This window comes from Diospyros lotus, chromosome 4 (genome assembly GCF_014633365.1).
Source record: "Diospyros lotus cultivar Yz01 chromosome 4, ASM1463336v1, whole genome shotgun sequence".
Classification (NCBI taxonomy): Eukaryota; Viridiplantae; Streptophyta; class Magnoliopsida; order Ericales; family Ebenaceae; genus Diospyros; species Diospyros lotus.
The window spans coordinates 27931588-27948256 of record NC_068341.1 but is presented as its reverse complement, the minus strand read 5'-3'; the positions used below and the strand labels follow the sequence as shown (position 1 = coordinate 27948256).

The window sequence follows — 16669 nt, the reverse complement described above, 5'->3', positions numbered from 1 at the left end:
GTAAAAAGAAGATAAATTTGCAGAGTTTGTCTGGGGAGATCTCATTCCAAATACGAGAAAGAAGAAGCAGCTATTATACAACCAGACATTTCATGGTGCTGGCACGAAATGAAAGACCAGAAACTGCCTATCAACCTTGGGGATTTACCCCAAAAAAAATACAGAAAATAAATGCAAGAAATTTGGGTGGGTGGGGGGGGGGGGGGGGGGGGGGAACTGTACACAAAAACAGTAAAACATTAAGTGCACAGCTGTTATTCCTCACAAGCATTTGTATGCAGAGACCATCTCTCTTCCCTTCTGTTCTGCCTCTGATCATCATATTACAGTTTCCGGGGCGGTTAGGTATTTTGGGAATGAGCAATGGCCAATGGGGCATTGTTGAGATCATCTGTAATTGAGCAAAACAACTGATGCCTTTGAGAGGAGATTTGGCATGTAACTCAACATTCATTTCTTAGTAGGGCAACCTCTATGTTTGTTTGGTGAAGGGCAATTTCTCGGCTCCTCGCTCCACAGAGTCTCTCCATAACCTGTACCGTACTCCTAGTTTGTCGTATGTCACTGGCAAGTTCCATACATTTGCTCCATTCAGCATTCGGTCTTGTTGGCCAATAACGAGTCGTAGATCCTCGTTCAGAACCTGTAATGGCGCATACAACGAGAAGTCAGCCAGAGTGCACGAAGAAGAGAAGATTAAGACGGCAGTTTCATTTTCATGTTTTCCTGCCTCAAGGGGAAACTCCTACGCGATGGACAGGATATAGCTAAGAGGATTAATCGGCAGGAAAAGAAGAGTCTTGACAAAGTCGTGGACATGATTTATACGGATTGAAGTTTGTAAACGGAGAAAGTAGTGAAACCTTTTCCTATGGCAGATGGCTATTTATATTGACAAAAAACACATGCAGTGAGTGAATCAAGTATAAGCACATTGCAGTTTCTTAAAGAGAATAATGAGCTTTGAAACATCCTTAAACAGTGCAAGTAAATTGATTGTGATATGAGACCTCTGTGTCACTACCAACTATAAGAACAGGCTGCAAGGATTTTGGACACGAAATAATGCCCAGGGGTAGTTCTCATAAACCTTATGTTGAGCTGTGCATCATGCCCTCTGGTCTTTAATCATGTCATTCAGAGGGCAACGAGGCAAAAGAAAACATATATATATATATATGAACCATCTAAGATATCAATGCAGGTTATAATTAGCCATTTAATAGGTCATTTAATCAAACTTTCTGTATAATTACATCTAAGAAAGTTAACTAGTTGGGGACTGATTTTACCTTCTCAGCGAAATGCCTCCACAGATACTGCATGAATGGAATATGCTGTAGCACGGGTGCAAAATCCAGCGACATTCTGTATAAAAGCCTTGTCTTCTGTCTTGATGATGGTAAGCACACATGAAGTTGGTGAAGATGAGTAGAGCACTGCTTGGTGGTCTGGCCCTCCAGTTTCCCAGGCTTAGAGATTCCTATTGTTGACAACACCATACAAGGGGGTCGAAATTCCATATCTATTGGATAGGGGTCCCAATATCCTTGGAGGCCAGAAGCAGGTGTAAGAAATTTCACCAGGCTGAGGGAACACAAAGGGAAACTACATAATGAGTAAGGTCTAAAAAGTTGTTTCATTCATTGGATTTTTTTTTTTTTTTGGTTTAGCTTCCCAATTCTATTGGGTATAATAGAGAGCCAGGATATCAGGTCATGGATCATATTCTAGCATATAAGGTTTTTGTTAAAATAAAATCATTAAGCAGATCAATGTTCCATAGAAGAGTCGCAAAGAAGGTAAGAAATTATTATCCATGCGTTCATTTCCGGGAGAGCAAATAAAGTAACCAAACTACTTTTGAGCAAATGACCAAGCACAACCTCATTTGCATGATCAGGATCTAGAGATACAAATTAATTTGCTTCAAGAGCTTAGAAAAGCAAAATAAAAAAAATAAACTCGTCAAAAACTGTGGAGGATTTTGTTTGGCCATCAAGAATCTGACAAGTGCCTTTTTGGCACTTGATTTATAGGTGGTGACTAGGGAACAGTTGCAAAATGGTTCAATTCCAAATATTCAAGTGAGTGTGTTTACATATGCACACATACATACATATATATAAATATATATATATATATCATGAGATAAGTAATCAATCTTACTTGGGAACACTCCATCCCTTTGCAAAGGTTGAAGTGTGAGTGAAAGGCGCATGTGCAAGATCCAAAAGGTTGTCAAGAAGTAGTCCATGCTCCACAGGCAGTTCCATGATAATCTGGCATTCGAAAGGATATTATCAGAAATCGGATAGTATATGAAATTTCCAGAAACCATCCTAGCATGCTTCAAGATTTTGTTGTACTTGCAGCAAAAAAGCATTTGAAACAAACCTCAGCATGTATTTTAAATCCCGAGGGAGGTTGTAAAGAAGGGAGCGTGGCAGTAGGAGGGTCACTGCCTGGCCATATCCATACCATTCCCTCTTGCTCATAGCAAGGCAATGATCTTATCTTTACATTGAGTAATCTCGTAGATGGCATTTTCTCACACTTTCCATCTGTTGAGTATTCCCACCCTGAAATTTACCCAGGAAAATTTTATTAGTTAGTAACCTCAACATCGCTCTTGTAGAAATAATGCTAGATCTTATGCAATTTATGAACATCCCTTTCCTTTTTTCTTATTTTCTTGAACATGGTGCATAATTTTCTTCAGCCTTCCTTCTTACTCACCATGGTAAGGACATTGTATGCGGCCCTCATTCACTGATCCAAGGTGAAGAGGGCATGCTCTATGTGCACAGGTATTCTGGACACATCCAGGTTTCCCATCTTTTCCACGAAAAATTACCCAGGGCTCCTCAAAGCAGTCAATTGGGATCTGAAACACAAAAGTGAGTAGGTGATTGTAAAGATGCAATTCACTGAACAATGGAAAACAAGAAAAATCTAAATGTGTAGTCCTTCTAGTATTAGCCATCCATTCCTCTATATGGTATTGATTGCATCTTGAGAATTTCAGTTGAAAGGCAATTTCTCCATGATACGAACATTTTGTATGAGAAGCATTGGTTTGGCAGCTCGACAATCCAACTAAAGATAAGAAATTAAATCAAATAATTTAGGAAGCTCGCTTACCATGGTGTCATCCTTCAGGTCACTAGAGAAAGCAACAGGGTACCAAAAGTTTTTCAGACGGGGATTGTAAGGTTGGATTGGACCAGACACGTTCAGGCTTTTCCTGGGAAGATTATTTTTAGCAGTAACCAGAGATGCTGTGGAAGTACTTGGAGAAGGGGATGCTCCCTCAGTTTCTGTTGTTGTTCTGTCTTGTAACAATCTATCATTAACCAATGCTTCCATGTAAGCAAGCTTGTCTAGAGCAGTGGCAACTCTTGCTTCAGATATATGAACCTGTCATTTCAAAGTACCGAATATAAATCTGGCTCGTAGGTTATGAGTTAAGACATCATATATTCATAGTTGGATAATGGGTAATTAAGGTCATGGATATGCTAAAAGGGTTCCCAAGTGATCCTTTCGTTCATCTATTACAAAAACAAAATGATGACGATGACAACCAAACAATATGGATTCCAACTCGCCAATCAGCACTATCATGATCATATATTCTGCTCATCTAATAATTACAAAATTCCGTACCTGTCTGTGTGCTTGTGCAAGCTCTTCTTGCAGCTCTGCAAGATCCTTCTTCAGGGTACCAATGGACTTGTAATCACGGGCCAAAGGGTTCAGCACTTCCACCACCTACAGCGGAAGTTTCAGAAGTGAGAAACAGAAAAAACTCGAACAGGTGAATAAAAGACATCTAATTGACTCCGGAAAAAGAGAGAAACTAAAAATTCAAGGAACAGAGACCTTTTCGTGAAGGAGCATGATTGTGAGTAGATCTTGCCGAGCCCGCCAATCGCAGTAGTGAATATCATATCTAGCCACTTCTAGGGCTTGATTCACATCTAAGAATTTTCCTTTACACTGCGGGACTTTAGATCTTGGATCTTCCACATCAAAGAGTGTGCCCCATGCATTTTTCTTGTCTAATAGCCCACCCTCTTCCCCAATTATAGCAAACACCCTAAACCCTGTTCTGCTGCCTCCCTGAAGTGGCAATCACCCAAATCAGGATTGGATTACCTCTTGAATAGCCACGTTTTCATTCAGATTAACGAACTATATATGCCAACAAAGAATCAGGCAATGCAACCAGATAAATACCAAAGTTTCATTCAATTCATTATGTAATATGATCTAGAAGCCTCAGTCAACTAACAATTCAATAACCCATTAAAATTGTCTCAAAAGCACGAAACAGCTAATTCATCCCGAGCTTATCTCTTATAGCTATTATTACTGTCCGTATGACTGAAGGAACAAATCAACCAACTTATCATCATCATCAGAGAGACAGAGAGCGAGAGAGAGAGAGAACTTTACGAATCAAAATCATCGCGATTTAAAAGCAGACACCCAGAAGAAGTTAGCAAAGTTAAATTGAAGAAGAAAACAGCTCACCTTCTTGTTGCCGAGTTTGGAGGATGGACAGAGAGAGATGGGCAGAGAGAGAGTTGCAGCTGTGGCAATGGCGGACATGGCGTTCAAACTTCAAAGCTGACTAAACTCTCAACTCCAGGAGAGAAAGAGAGAGAGAGAGAGAGAGAATGGCGGAAATTCTAGTGGGAGAGATTTATTGGGGGGATTTCCTGATAAGAGGTTGGTGTTCCGCGCGATCTCAACTGGCCTGCCGTGGCCTGACACGTGGTGGTCAATTGGGCTCTCGTGGTTCACACGTGGCGTTCGTTCTTCCACATCCTCCTCAGGCCGGGAGGATCTCCTCCCTCCCATGAGCAGTTTTAATGTCTTTGCCACTTCGGATTGAGAGATATCTTTATTTATCTGTTTTGTGTTTTCCTTTTTATCATTTCTTCTCGTGCTTTTATTTATCAAAAAATATACTACGTAAAGTGAAAGAGAAGAAAAAGATGGATTTTGATTTTTGTTAATTTTTAGCTAAGTAATTTTATTTTTAATAAATTACATTTAACATAGTTTTTTTGTAACACCCCGCATCAAGTGATAGTAAGGTTTGAAACAATTTACCCTGATAGGCCTATGTGAACTTTTCAGGGGGTCACCCATCCTTGAGTTTCCCTAGGTCAAACACACTTAACATGGAAGTTCTTTATCTGCATTCAGTCCAAAAGGTATCCAGCTGATATTGTTTCTTTCCTTACTTATCATCGATGTACACTATCCTCTTCTGGACTCTTCGGGTATTATACATCGTGTCATCATGGATCCACAACCATAGATCAGTTCTCAGCTCTCGCCTTTCAAAGGATAAGAGCTCCACTGCACTTATGACCCCCTCGGTTGCCCTCTGGGCAACTGATGTAAGATTGAGAACCGGTGCACAACACTACCTCCAGCCCTCCCCTTAAGGGTCAACCAATCCCCCAAGGGCTACAACGTTGGGCCGAGGCTAGCGCGGCCTCAACTAGTAAGGCCGAGATCACTAGTCTTGGCCTAAAAAAAAAAAAAAAAAAGGAAAGGTCAGATCCCTATTACCTTTTACTCTACTAAAAAAAAAACCTTCACTCCAAGAATGATTAGAATGAGGGAACCATATTCAACCACTTTTATAAAGTTTTATGGGAGGCATGGAGAGTGTGAGGGAACATGGAGTTGGGAAGTGAGCCCAATATTTGAGTTAGCTAATCCTATTTTTTGCATAACTCTTTTTTACAAGAGAGTAGAAAATTTTGGATGACTACTCCTTCAACTGCCCGAGCTCCTCACCCTCACAGCTCAAGGAGTTGGGGGGGCAAGTAGGGAGGGGATATTTTACTAACGGCGAATTTACTCTACTATCCCCTAAGACTACCAACTTGGGGACACGCGTGCTAGTACGCAATCGCCATGTGTCTATCTTAAGAAGTACCACATGTCCTTCGGATCTCCATCCCAGATTTGATTTGAACAAGAGGGACTCGGTCAACCGAGATTCTCTCCAACGTCTTCTTTCAAATGTTATCTTATCTCTTTGGAGTAAGGTTTATGCCATTTATAAATAGAAGTTGATTTCTACAGGTATGAGCATCTGATTACTGAGTGACTTTCTATTTTTGGGTATTTTCTCCTACTGATTTGAGCATCGAAGTCCTTCCGGGGGAATAAAGCCCTGCCCTTACAAGTATTTAGTTCGAGATAGACTTTGATGATCGGTCCAGTATTATCACCGACATAAAAATAACAGATACCTCTTTTGATTTTATAATTTTAAATAATTTTCTCTCACATCATTACTTAATAAATGTTACAAATTTTAATACAATATAAATATCGTCACATTTTTTCTCTCCATTTTTTTCTTTCCTCCTCGTATTGTGAACTAACTAGAATTTCACGCTGTCCATTCTTTTTTTCATATCAACATTGGTTTAGTCAACAAATGTACAGTAAAAAATTTGTTACTTAAAAATTGTTGCTTTTTTTTTTTTTTTTTGGTAGTAGTAAATAGTTTACTTAGGTTCAATGTAAAATATTTTTAGCAAAATATTTTATTTATTTTCTGGTATTTAGATGACAAAAAACATGTAAAATATTTTTAAAACAGAAATTGTTTGCATCATCAAAGAAAATGTCTTACCACAAGGAATTTTGATAAGTTATTTTGTTTCTATAGCACGGAAACTCATGTTTTATTTTTTTTTATCATCAACACACTTTTTTCTTTTGTCATGCATCTCTTTATCTTCAACTATTCATGTAATATCATGTATCGTATTATTTTTGTACTACCCGGGAAATTATTAAGAGTATAAATGATATTTAATGAAGGGTATAACTAGAATTATCGAAAGAATAAGGCTATATGACACACACTAACGCAATCTTAGATGATTAAATCAGTCGGAGGGAGTAACCCGGACCTTAGATAGCTAAAGAAAATTGTACAGTATCGACAAGTGATTCGAATTATGATTTTTAGTGATGAAAGAAGTGAGATCGGGAACAGTTTTCGATACAACTGTCGACCGGGCTGAGAAAACCGAATCGACGTAGGAAACGTCCAGAAGATCAACGAAGCACGTCAAGAACTAGTATTTAATGTGTAGAACAACCCTTAAGCGATTTCGGGTTGAATCAAATGGATTTAAGGTCAATTTGACCAATCGGGCCTAAGTGCAGTTTTCTAATTTTACCCGAGGGAGGTCAAAACGGTAATCTTTCAGGAGTCTTGAGGGTCAAATGAGATGTACTAAACTTATGGGACTTAGTGATATGTTTGGATAGTTTAGGGGCACAAGGAAAAGGGCTGAAATGACAAAGAAAGAAGCAAGGGGTTAAACTGCAATTTAACAAAAGTTGCACAGTGTGAACGCAAGAAGGAACGGCCGCCGCAAATCTTCGCATGTGGAGGCCGAATCCGGCGATGGGACGGCTGGGGAGGAGCTGGGGGAGGTCTTATACGGCGGTGGGTTGCTTGTAGGCCAAGTTGTGGCCGGTGATTGGCCGAATTTTGGCCGGATTTCGAGTATAAAAGGAGGCTGCGGGTTTTGATTTTTGGGCTTAAAATTGATCGAGTTTTTGAATGGTTTCGGGAGAGTGAATAAGGGGCTTTTGGTCGCAAGGCATCAAGGAAGATTTTGGGAGGCTTTAGAAGCATTTTCGTCAAGTGTAGAGGCCGATTGAAGCTCGGCCGAGGGTTGGTGGCGGACCGCCGCGAGCCGCCTGCAACTGCCATTTTCGGGCTTTTTTCGATGAGTTTTCGGCCTGATTTTGGTGCCATTGGGATCGATTCTTCAATAGCTTCAAGGGGGTACCGGTTTTGCAGCCATCGGAGCAACCGCCGGTGACCGGTCTTGAGGAAGAAGACGACGCGCGTGGCTGCACGCGCCAGCCTCCACGTGCAGCCACGCGCAAGACTCGTGCGAAGGGCTATTTTGGTAATTTTAATTCCAATATTTTTCTTTAATTATGGTAGGAATTATTGTGTTGAAATATTTCAAAAAATAGTTGAAGAAATAATTATTTTGGAATTAACGAGGAGAAAATTGGGAGAAAATAGAGGAAATTATGAAATAATTGAGGAAAATGGATTTTAATGCTTCCTTAATTAAATATGGTGTTTAGGAAGTATTGTGGCTCGAGGTTGAATATAAGTTCAAGCATTTGGGATTTGGCACGCAAACCGAGGCGTTGCACGAGGATCTAAGCGATCTGAATACATTCGAGGTGAGTGGTTTGATTCCAACTTTTCCTTGTCTTGGAAGTGTTTTTAGGTGCTTGTGGTGGGTTCTAGTGAGCAGTTATACCCTCCTAGACATAAATTGTTTTACAAGGCTTTTGCTTATGATCATTGTGTCGATATTTGCTGCATTGCATTAACTGTTTTATTTTAAAATGTTGGTGCATGGCGTGTAAATTTTCATATCATTTGGGGTCAAGTTTAATTGCATCGTTGGGTCCGTATGGGGCGGGATGGGGTCTACTTGAGATTGGGACAATGTTAATCCAGGTGAACGGGTATCACACTGGGGCACTCGAGGGAATAATGTTAAACCAGGTGAACGGGTGTCACGACGGTGCACTCGAGGGATTAACGTTGGACCAGGTGAGCGTGTGCCACAGTGGGGCATTCGAGGGATTAAGTATGTCAAGGTGATATCTCGAGTTAGACGTGTCTTGCATATTTACGTTTGTCTGAGTATGCCATGCTCGTGTGTCTCTCATGCATTGTATGAACTGTTTTATGTCGTCACTTAGATGTTTATCATCTAACTTGGGCTATGCCCCTGGAACGTTTAATGTTCCAGCCAGGAACTGCTGCGAGGGCAAGGATGTGGCCGGTTGAGGGCCAATGGTGCTTAGTTTGTTAAGTCGTTGTAACGTTTGGAGGCTTTAGTATGTATTTCAGGTTGTAAATGAACAGTTGTATAATAGCGATTTTATCATTTGATCTGTATTAAGTATTTTGCTATGGAAATACTATGGTGTTTTGGTATTAGTGAATCCGCTGCATTGTATTATGACTCGTTTAGTTTAAGATTATTGATCTTGATAGTTAAACGGGCAAGACTGGGGTTCGCGGGGTTTTGTTTCTGCATGTGAAGATTGTTCTTGAAATACCACGCGTGTTTAACTTAAAGAGAAAAAAAAAAAAAAGAAATTCCGGGAATACCCTTATAGTGACACGCCTGGCGAGACGGGGTGTTACAATTTTTTTATAAATATTTAACAGAATAAAATTAAATAATTTATCCTCCTTAAACAGACCATCTCTATGATATGGATTATTTACATTGACACACCACGGTTTAAATTTAAGAAAATGCAACTTGTACAAACTGAGTTACCGAAAGGATGATCGAAATGAGAAATTGTGATATTTTGGCTATTAAAAAGATCACAATAATAATTCTTATTTTGAACTAAGGATGAAAGAGAAGGCCCCAATCGTTGTGTCTAGAAATTTCACTCCCAATTAACCTTCCCTCACCTACTCTTTCTCTTTCTCTCTCTCAACCGTTCTATGGTTTAGGTTATTTACATGGACACACCACAGTTTAAATTTATCCCTGGAGATCTATGTGATTTGATTTACCTTTTTTGTTTTGTTATGTTACCCCTTCCATTAGTTTTTGCACAAGTCATGTCAATTTAACCTAAGTTGGGTTTGGTTTAACCAAGCCTTGGAGAGAGAGAGTTCTAGGTTATGAGAAGGGATAAAAAGTAAAGTTCTACACCATGAGAAGGGATAAAAAGTTTTGTGTTATAGCAAAAGCCCATTGACATTGTGTGATGGACCTTGTCGGAGAGTTTGTGAAACTTCCAAACAAAACCTTCCATTGGTGTAAAGAATCAAATCCAACCATTACTTTTAGTTGATTTAGATTTGTTAAATATTGACAAAGTTGTTACAGGAAAAAGGATTTGGGAATTGAGAGGAATCTCCATACAAAGAGAAAATGAATTCTTGGAAATGACCAAAAATAGGTTCCTTAATATGAGAAGACAAACTTACGCCCTTAAATCATAACCAACATAATCAATACTCTACAACACAAAACTAAAACCATAGATTGTGTTGTTGTCTAATTATAACAATTAAATTGATTTATCTCAATGAACAGCTTGGTATAGTCTAGGCAAGAGGACAAGATTCGTGGCACCAAAGGGGGATTAATTAGTGTCGGGCTCGATTTGTTGTTCGGGAGAGCTAGGAGGATGCAAGGAGTCTTCAAATGGCTTCTGAGAGTCTTTTGGTGGCTTTTGAAAGTCTTTAGGGATCTTACTCCCCAAAGGGTCTTCAGTTGGCTAGTCTTCGGATGGGTTGGCATTAGATGGGTCTGCAATAAAGGAACAATTAGAAGGCACGCAGGGAGCTTCCCCATGCGAGCCCTCCGATACCTAATTCAGATGATAATGTCATAGAGTAGGAGTATGAATGTATATATGTAAGTATATGGTGATGTTCCAGATGGGTGTCTTCGAATGGGGGTATCCCGATAGGTTTAGGGTGGACTGGGGTCAGAGTCTTCGGGTCCTAGATCTCCTTCTTTTCCATGTAACAGACAGGTATTTATGGAATTGGTGGTGGGGACCACATAACACGTGGCATGTTGAAGTGTGCCCCAACTCTTTGGGGGAAAATGCATCGGATGAGGACAGAGGATCTGGAGGTATCTTCGGGGATAGAGTGCTCCAATAAGTATCCTTCGGATGGATCCTGAAGACTCCTCGAAATCATCAGGTGACTTGAGACTGAAAGACTCTTCCGATGAGTCTTGGGTTTTTATGATGCTAGGGGCTAGGCTGGCCCAAAGACTCTCCGAAGTCTCCAAGAAACTCTTACTAGGAAGACTTTTCGTGGTCATTTGGGTTTTCGGCCTTCTTAGGATACTTTTAGGATTTTTGGATTTGATTTTCCTAGGGCACCCCACAATAATAGTGTAATACCCCGCCTTTCAGGGCATTAAATTATGCTAGGATTTTTTTTTACATCAAACATAAATCGGCAATAAATCCTCAACATGACTTTTATTTAAAAACACTCCCAAATATAGTAAGGGAATGATACACTTTAAGCATAGCGGAAGCAATATCAGAACCTGTAAGGAACCTCGAAAACATAGCATATGTGGGTACATACATATCGTTCACCCAACATCACATTACAGACGAAATTAAAATCTAAACAATACATTCGAATAAAATAGATAGTTCTAGTCCCACATGGGACCCACAAAATTTCCACCACGATCATGCCTCAATCACTTCCTTACCCTTCTGGCTACTTGCCTCACCTAGAACGTGGAATATTCCAGGGACATAATCCAATATTAGAAGATTAAATCTTCTAAGTAAGGGTTAGATAAATATGAATGAATGATGCATGATGCATGGACAATTATAAACATATACCCACAATATAACTTCCCAGGCCCACCAACTTGGCACAGAACCCTAGGCAGAATCCCGAACCTCTTGCAGGATAAGCCTAACGTTGTTCCATTAATTTCCCTAGGGGAATTTTGGCTACACTCTTAGGGTAACATCTCAACCCCATGCACGAGTTTCAATATGACAAAAACATCATGTTGTGCATATATCACGTTTTCCCATGCAACTATATATGAACGAAAATGATCATAACATATGAAAATATTATGCATAGCAAGGAAATCATATCATATATGAGTTATAGGGATAAAATCACTCACCTTTCACAGTTATCGAGATACCTCAAAAAGTGTGCAAACTGTCTCGATTTGCGTGCCAACCTTGAAATTTGCACCAAATGTTTCACCTCACTTTTCAAAGCACCCTAGGCAAGATATTTATTTAAATAGTCAATAAAACCTATTTTTCCTCAATTTTCTTGTTTTTTTCTCTATGTTTCCTCAATTTTTCCTTACTAATATTCCAAAATAAATACCTACACCTATTTTTCTCCAAATATTTTTACATAGGAAATTCTAAAATATTTTTCTAAGATATTTAAAAAAAATTGCATAGAAAACCAAGCTCGCACGCGCCCACACGCGTGCTAGGGGGAGTGAGACTAGCGCGTGGGGCCCACGTGTCGGTTATCTTCTCCGGCCACGGCCTGCCGGAAAATTGCAAAAATTATACCACGATGAAGCCTATGTCCATTCGATCACAATGGTACCTGAATCAGCTCGAAAGGAGGCTCGAAAGTCGGTCAAATGGAAGCTCAAAGTCTCGGCCGAACCATCCGCCTTACTTCTCCGGCGAGCTTCAAAAAACACTCGATTCGACTCCTTGGCTCACCAAACTCTCCAGAATACTTCTACTACTCTCAAGGATCAAAAGCCCTCTATCCTTTCCCCTTGATTCGACCTAAAAAGCCTTTGATTTCAAGCTCAAAGTTTTTACAATTTTTGGCTACAACATACTCTATTTATAGGCGATGTTGAAGCCCGATTTTCCCATGGCCACTTAGCCCATTGCCTTTGGAGTCTCCCCCTCCCCTAGATGGACTTGGAAACACCCTTCCCGACCGAAAAAAAGCGAGTTGCAAGTTGCCATTTTCGGCCAGCTTTCATAGCCGAATTTCTCGAAATTTCGGCCACTTTGATGGCCATTGTCGGCTCATCATCATCCCTTGGCCCTCCCTGACCATTGCCCATGCAATCCCAGAAGCTTTTGGCACCCCTCGTGGCTTGGTCAGGTTTCCATGGTTGCCATTTTTGGGATTTTGCATTTTGGCCTTTCAATTTTTGGTTTTTACCTTTTTGGCCCTTTTTACTTAGCCCCTGAACTTTCCAATATCGCATTTGAGATCCTCAAGTTAAAATATTTCAATTTCCCTTTTGCAACTTTTTGAAAAAAATAACATTTTGACCCCCCTCGGGCAACTTTGGAAAATTACACTTAGGCCCATTTCTCCTTTTAGGCTTTAAACCTACTCGTTTCTTCCTGAAACCTCTGAAGGGTTGCTCTACTCGACAAAACGAAGCTTCCCATGGCTTATGTTATCATTTCAGGAGTCTCCTATGAGAATTCAGTTTTGCAGCTTAAATGGCAGCTGCATTTTTGCTGTATCAAAAATCGTTTCTAATTGTATTTCTTTCAGTTCTAAAAATCATGCCTCAAGATGCTCGTTAAAGGCATTCCTATTTCCTTAGACATTTAAGCTTTAGGGTACTCCCTTCGGCTGATTCGATAATTTTTTTGGGCTTTTCAGATACTTAATTTTCTTGAATTTCTAATTTTTCTTTAAAATAATAACCCAAAGTTCTTGGGTATTAGAAATAGCTGCCCACTCTTGCCTTTGGTTGTAAGGAAAATGGAAGATTAAAATGTTTCTGGGTGCCCGATGCCCGAAGACTGGGATGCAGGGTGACCTGCATTGATGTTGGATTCATCGAGTCATTGGAGGGAAAGTCTCCAAATGACTTGGACGGCTATTCGGCTTCCAGACTCTGGCTATAAATAGTTGGTGGTCCACCGCAAGCCATATTTCCTCATTTTTTTTTCCCAAAAAGCTTGAATCATCTGGAGCATCCAAAGAGTCTTCAGACCTTTCTGAAGACTTTACAAGCCTTCCGACTCCTCCAAAGACTCTTAGTCTTCGAAAGACTTTTCTCTTGAAGACTTTCCTTCTTCCAAAAAACACAACACTCTCGAGGTAAACCTCATGGCTTCTTCTCAACCAGCTTTTGGGCCATAAATGGGCATATCGAGCCCCATTGACGTTATCTCGCCTAGGCTATAACACTCAGTGCTAAGGAGCGAGCATGAAGACGAAATCACATGGGCCTTTAGCATTCCATGATCATGGAGGCTGAAGAGTCTTAGCAGGATGGAGTATATGACCACGGTTGGGAAAGGTTGCATAACAATTCACGTGGATTGTCTAAAAGCTGGACTCAGGCTTCCACTGCACCCTTTTGGGATGTAATTTTTGGATGAGGAGATATTGATACCGACCTAGTTGAGTCCAAATGGCTGGGCTGTGTTGACATGATTTTTTGTCCCATGTAAGAAGCACAGGATAGAGCTTGCAACCTCTTTATTTTGTTACTTCTATTGCATTTAGTTCATGAGAGAGGAGAAGGAATTTGTGGCTCTCTAGAATATGAACAATAAGGTTAAGCTATTTAGGGGTGCTCCACAGAAGGTAGATGGTTTGAGACTAGGTGGTTGGTGGTTGGTCCACCCCTGGATTGGAAACCGTCACGATTTTGGTACATCGAAGAAACAAAGGGGATGATACGTAAGTGGTTGGACTTGAAGTCAATGGTGCAGGAGCACCAAAAAGAGGTTAATAAACTGGCCAAAGGGGGTCCAATGGCCTTGTTTGACTTACTTGTCGATGAGCGCCTGTATCGGAAGGGTGGATGGTAATTGAGGAGAAAGATAACGCCAACTCTTCGGAGTCAACCAAGCCTAGATGAGATGTTTCCTCGTCATCCTCTTTGTCAGAGGACAATGGAGAAGATGATGACAAAGAGGTAGATATTATAAGGGACGAGGATGAGGTAGGAGAGGAGGAGGAAGAAGGGTGCAAAAGAGAGACAGACCTCAAGGGTACTAACCTTGATCCTTTCCTTTTTGCTTACTTATTTATTTTTCACTTTTTTACTTTTGAGACATGTTAATGGTTCACTATTTTCTTGGTCTATAGAGATGAAGCAGTTTTAGAGGTTGACACGAGCTAAAATGTTTGAGGCCTCAAGGTGGATTCAGGAGGCTTGAGAGGAGCAGTAGCCACAAACTGCTCGCACCCCCGACACGAAGAAGCAAAATAGCCAAGGTAGTAGAAGAAGGTATGAGTGCGATAGGGACGACTGTGGAGCCATTACTCGATGATTTCTTTGATCTACCCCTAATTAGTCTTCTACTATTGTAGCCATCTCCACAGGCTTTTGACGGGTACTTCGAGGAGGGAAAACTGTTAGCGCTTCCTTCTCTACTAAGCTTAGGGATGCAGGCCACTTTGGAGGTTGTCAAGGCTAAGGCGATAAGTCGAGACTCAGCAAGAGTAGGCTCGACTGAAGAGATATCACAGCTAGAATCAAGCTATGTGCCAACTACCCCTTATAATACCCCATATTTTTGTGAAGATGCCACGTATTTTAAGTGAGTTTAAAATACTGAAAATATGTTTGAATTAGCAACGAGTGACCGAATTAGTCGTAGGGAGTACCCTAGAGCTTAGATTCCTAAGGTTAAAGGTATATTTTTGATGAGCGTCTTGAGGCGACATTAATGACGCTGAAAGAAATCAAATCAGAAATGGTTTTCGGTTAAGCTAAGTTGTAGCCTAAAAAGACCAAATGATGGTAAGGGGCTTCCGAAAAATTGTATATATTGAGTAATTTTGAGTTATTAATTTTGGGATTTTAAGTATCTCGATAAATTTGATGTTTGAGGGTGTAATTGTAATTAGAAAATTATCCAAACGAAATAAGGATAAAATTAAGAGCTTATGTGATAAAATATTGAAGTTGAGGACTTGAAATAAGGGCCAAAGTGTTATTTGAAAGAAGTTTGGGGTTTTATCTTGGATTTCAAAAGTTCAATTCATTCTAGTTTTGGATTTCAAAAGCCACTCAATTATGGCTTTGAGTCTTTGGAGTCCATGGCTAAGATTTTGACAAGTGGCATAATGTGATTGGTTGGAGAAATCTATAAAAAGGCACCATGGGTGGTTCTCAAATCATTCCAAGCAACCTTGAAAGTTGAAGAAATCTAAGAGGAGGAGCTTGCTCTAGAGAGAGAGAAGGGAGTTCGGCAAGAAGGCGGGAAGAAAGCGGCGAAGAAGCGGCGGAGAACGAGCCTCGTCGGAGTTGCAGGTTTTTGTCAGAATTTACCAAAATCAGTCAAAAAAACGTGAGGTAAGTCCCATTTTTTTTTGATAATCCTGTAGAGGGGGAAGATAGGGTCGCGTAGGTTCAAACGGGGGTCGAATCGAAGTTAAACCGAGGAAGTTATGGCCGAAATACCAACCCGAGGCGAAGCAGTCCGAGACTGCTGTGCAGCGCGTGAGATACACGCGCCGAATAATAGCTGCGCGTGAGGGCACGTGGCTAGACTTCTTGGGGCCCATGAGGGGTGATTTTTCTATGAAATTTTCCAGTTATGCCCCTAATTTAATACCCTTCAACCCCATATAAAAATATTTAAGGTTATGTTTACCAAAACACATGTTTTCTGCAGAAACCTAGGCCGTTTGCTGTGAAATTATACCGTCGAAGAAATAAACCAACAAGGTGAGACTCCTATACTCCAAATCTTATTTTTTATTCTCTTATGAGAGACTTCTATTGTATGAGACGTGTTTCGTGAAGTTCTTATACGCAAACTCTTGTTATTCTCTTCGTGAAATCATGTTGCATATATGAACTGTACTTTCCTGAAAATTATATGCTATTGGCTTTTTAACTGTTGCATTTATAAAATTCGTGTGGCCATACTGTTGTACCTATTTGTTGTTGGCCAAGGGCAAAAGTCAGATATCCCCCGAGAGGCGCTATGCGTGCGTCATCGAGAAAGCTCTCGTGGGGAAGACCGTGAGCCTAAGGAACAACGGATGTGGTGCTTGCATGAGTGCTATGAAGTCGGGCCAAAGTGATATGGTTAGGGACCTCCCGAGAGGCGCTATGCGTGTGCC

The 16669-nt window shown here is 40.5% G+C and overlaps 1 protein-coding gene across 1 annotated transcript; it reads right to left on the bottom strand.

Moving 5' to 3' along the window:
- Window positions 1-12: 12 nt before the first annotated feature.
- On the bottom strand, window positions 13-4705 carry LOC127800397 (chlorophyllide a oxygenase, chloroplastic). The gene is made up of 9 exons (XM_052334984.1): window positions 4540-4705; window positions 3886-4125; window positions 3670-3774; window positions 3145-3420; window positions 2740-2887; window positions 2398-2582; window positions 2170-2282; window positions 1293-1587; window positions 13-643 (listed from the first exon to the last, which is right to left on the bottom strand). Exons 1-9 carry the CDS (start codon window positions 4615-4617, stop codon window positions 473-475), a joined length of 1611 nt encoding a protein of 536 aa, XP_052190944.1. The 5' UTR covers window positions 4618-4705; the 3' UTR covers window positions 13-472.
- Between the last annotated feature and the right edge of the window lie 11964 nt (window positions 4706-16669).

Excerpts from the sequence above, each read along its gene's own strand:
- LOC127800397 (XM_052334984.1), bottom strand. The coding sequence starts at position 4,617 with ATGTCCGCCATTGCCACAGCTGCAACTCTCTCTCTGCCCATCTCTCTC. Across the intron at positions 3,775-3,885 it reads TCATGCTCCTTCACGAAAAG|GTGGTGGAAGTGCTGAACCC; the intron begins GTCTCTGTTCCT and ends CTTCCGCTGTAG. Across the intron at positions 3,421-3,669 it reads TTGCACAAGCACACAGACAG|GTTCATATATCTGAAGCAAG; the intron begins GTACGGAATTTT and ends TTGAAATGACAG.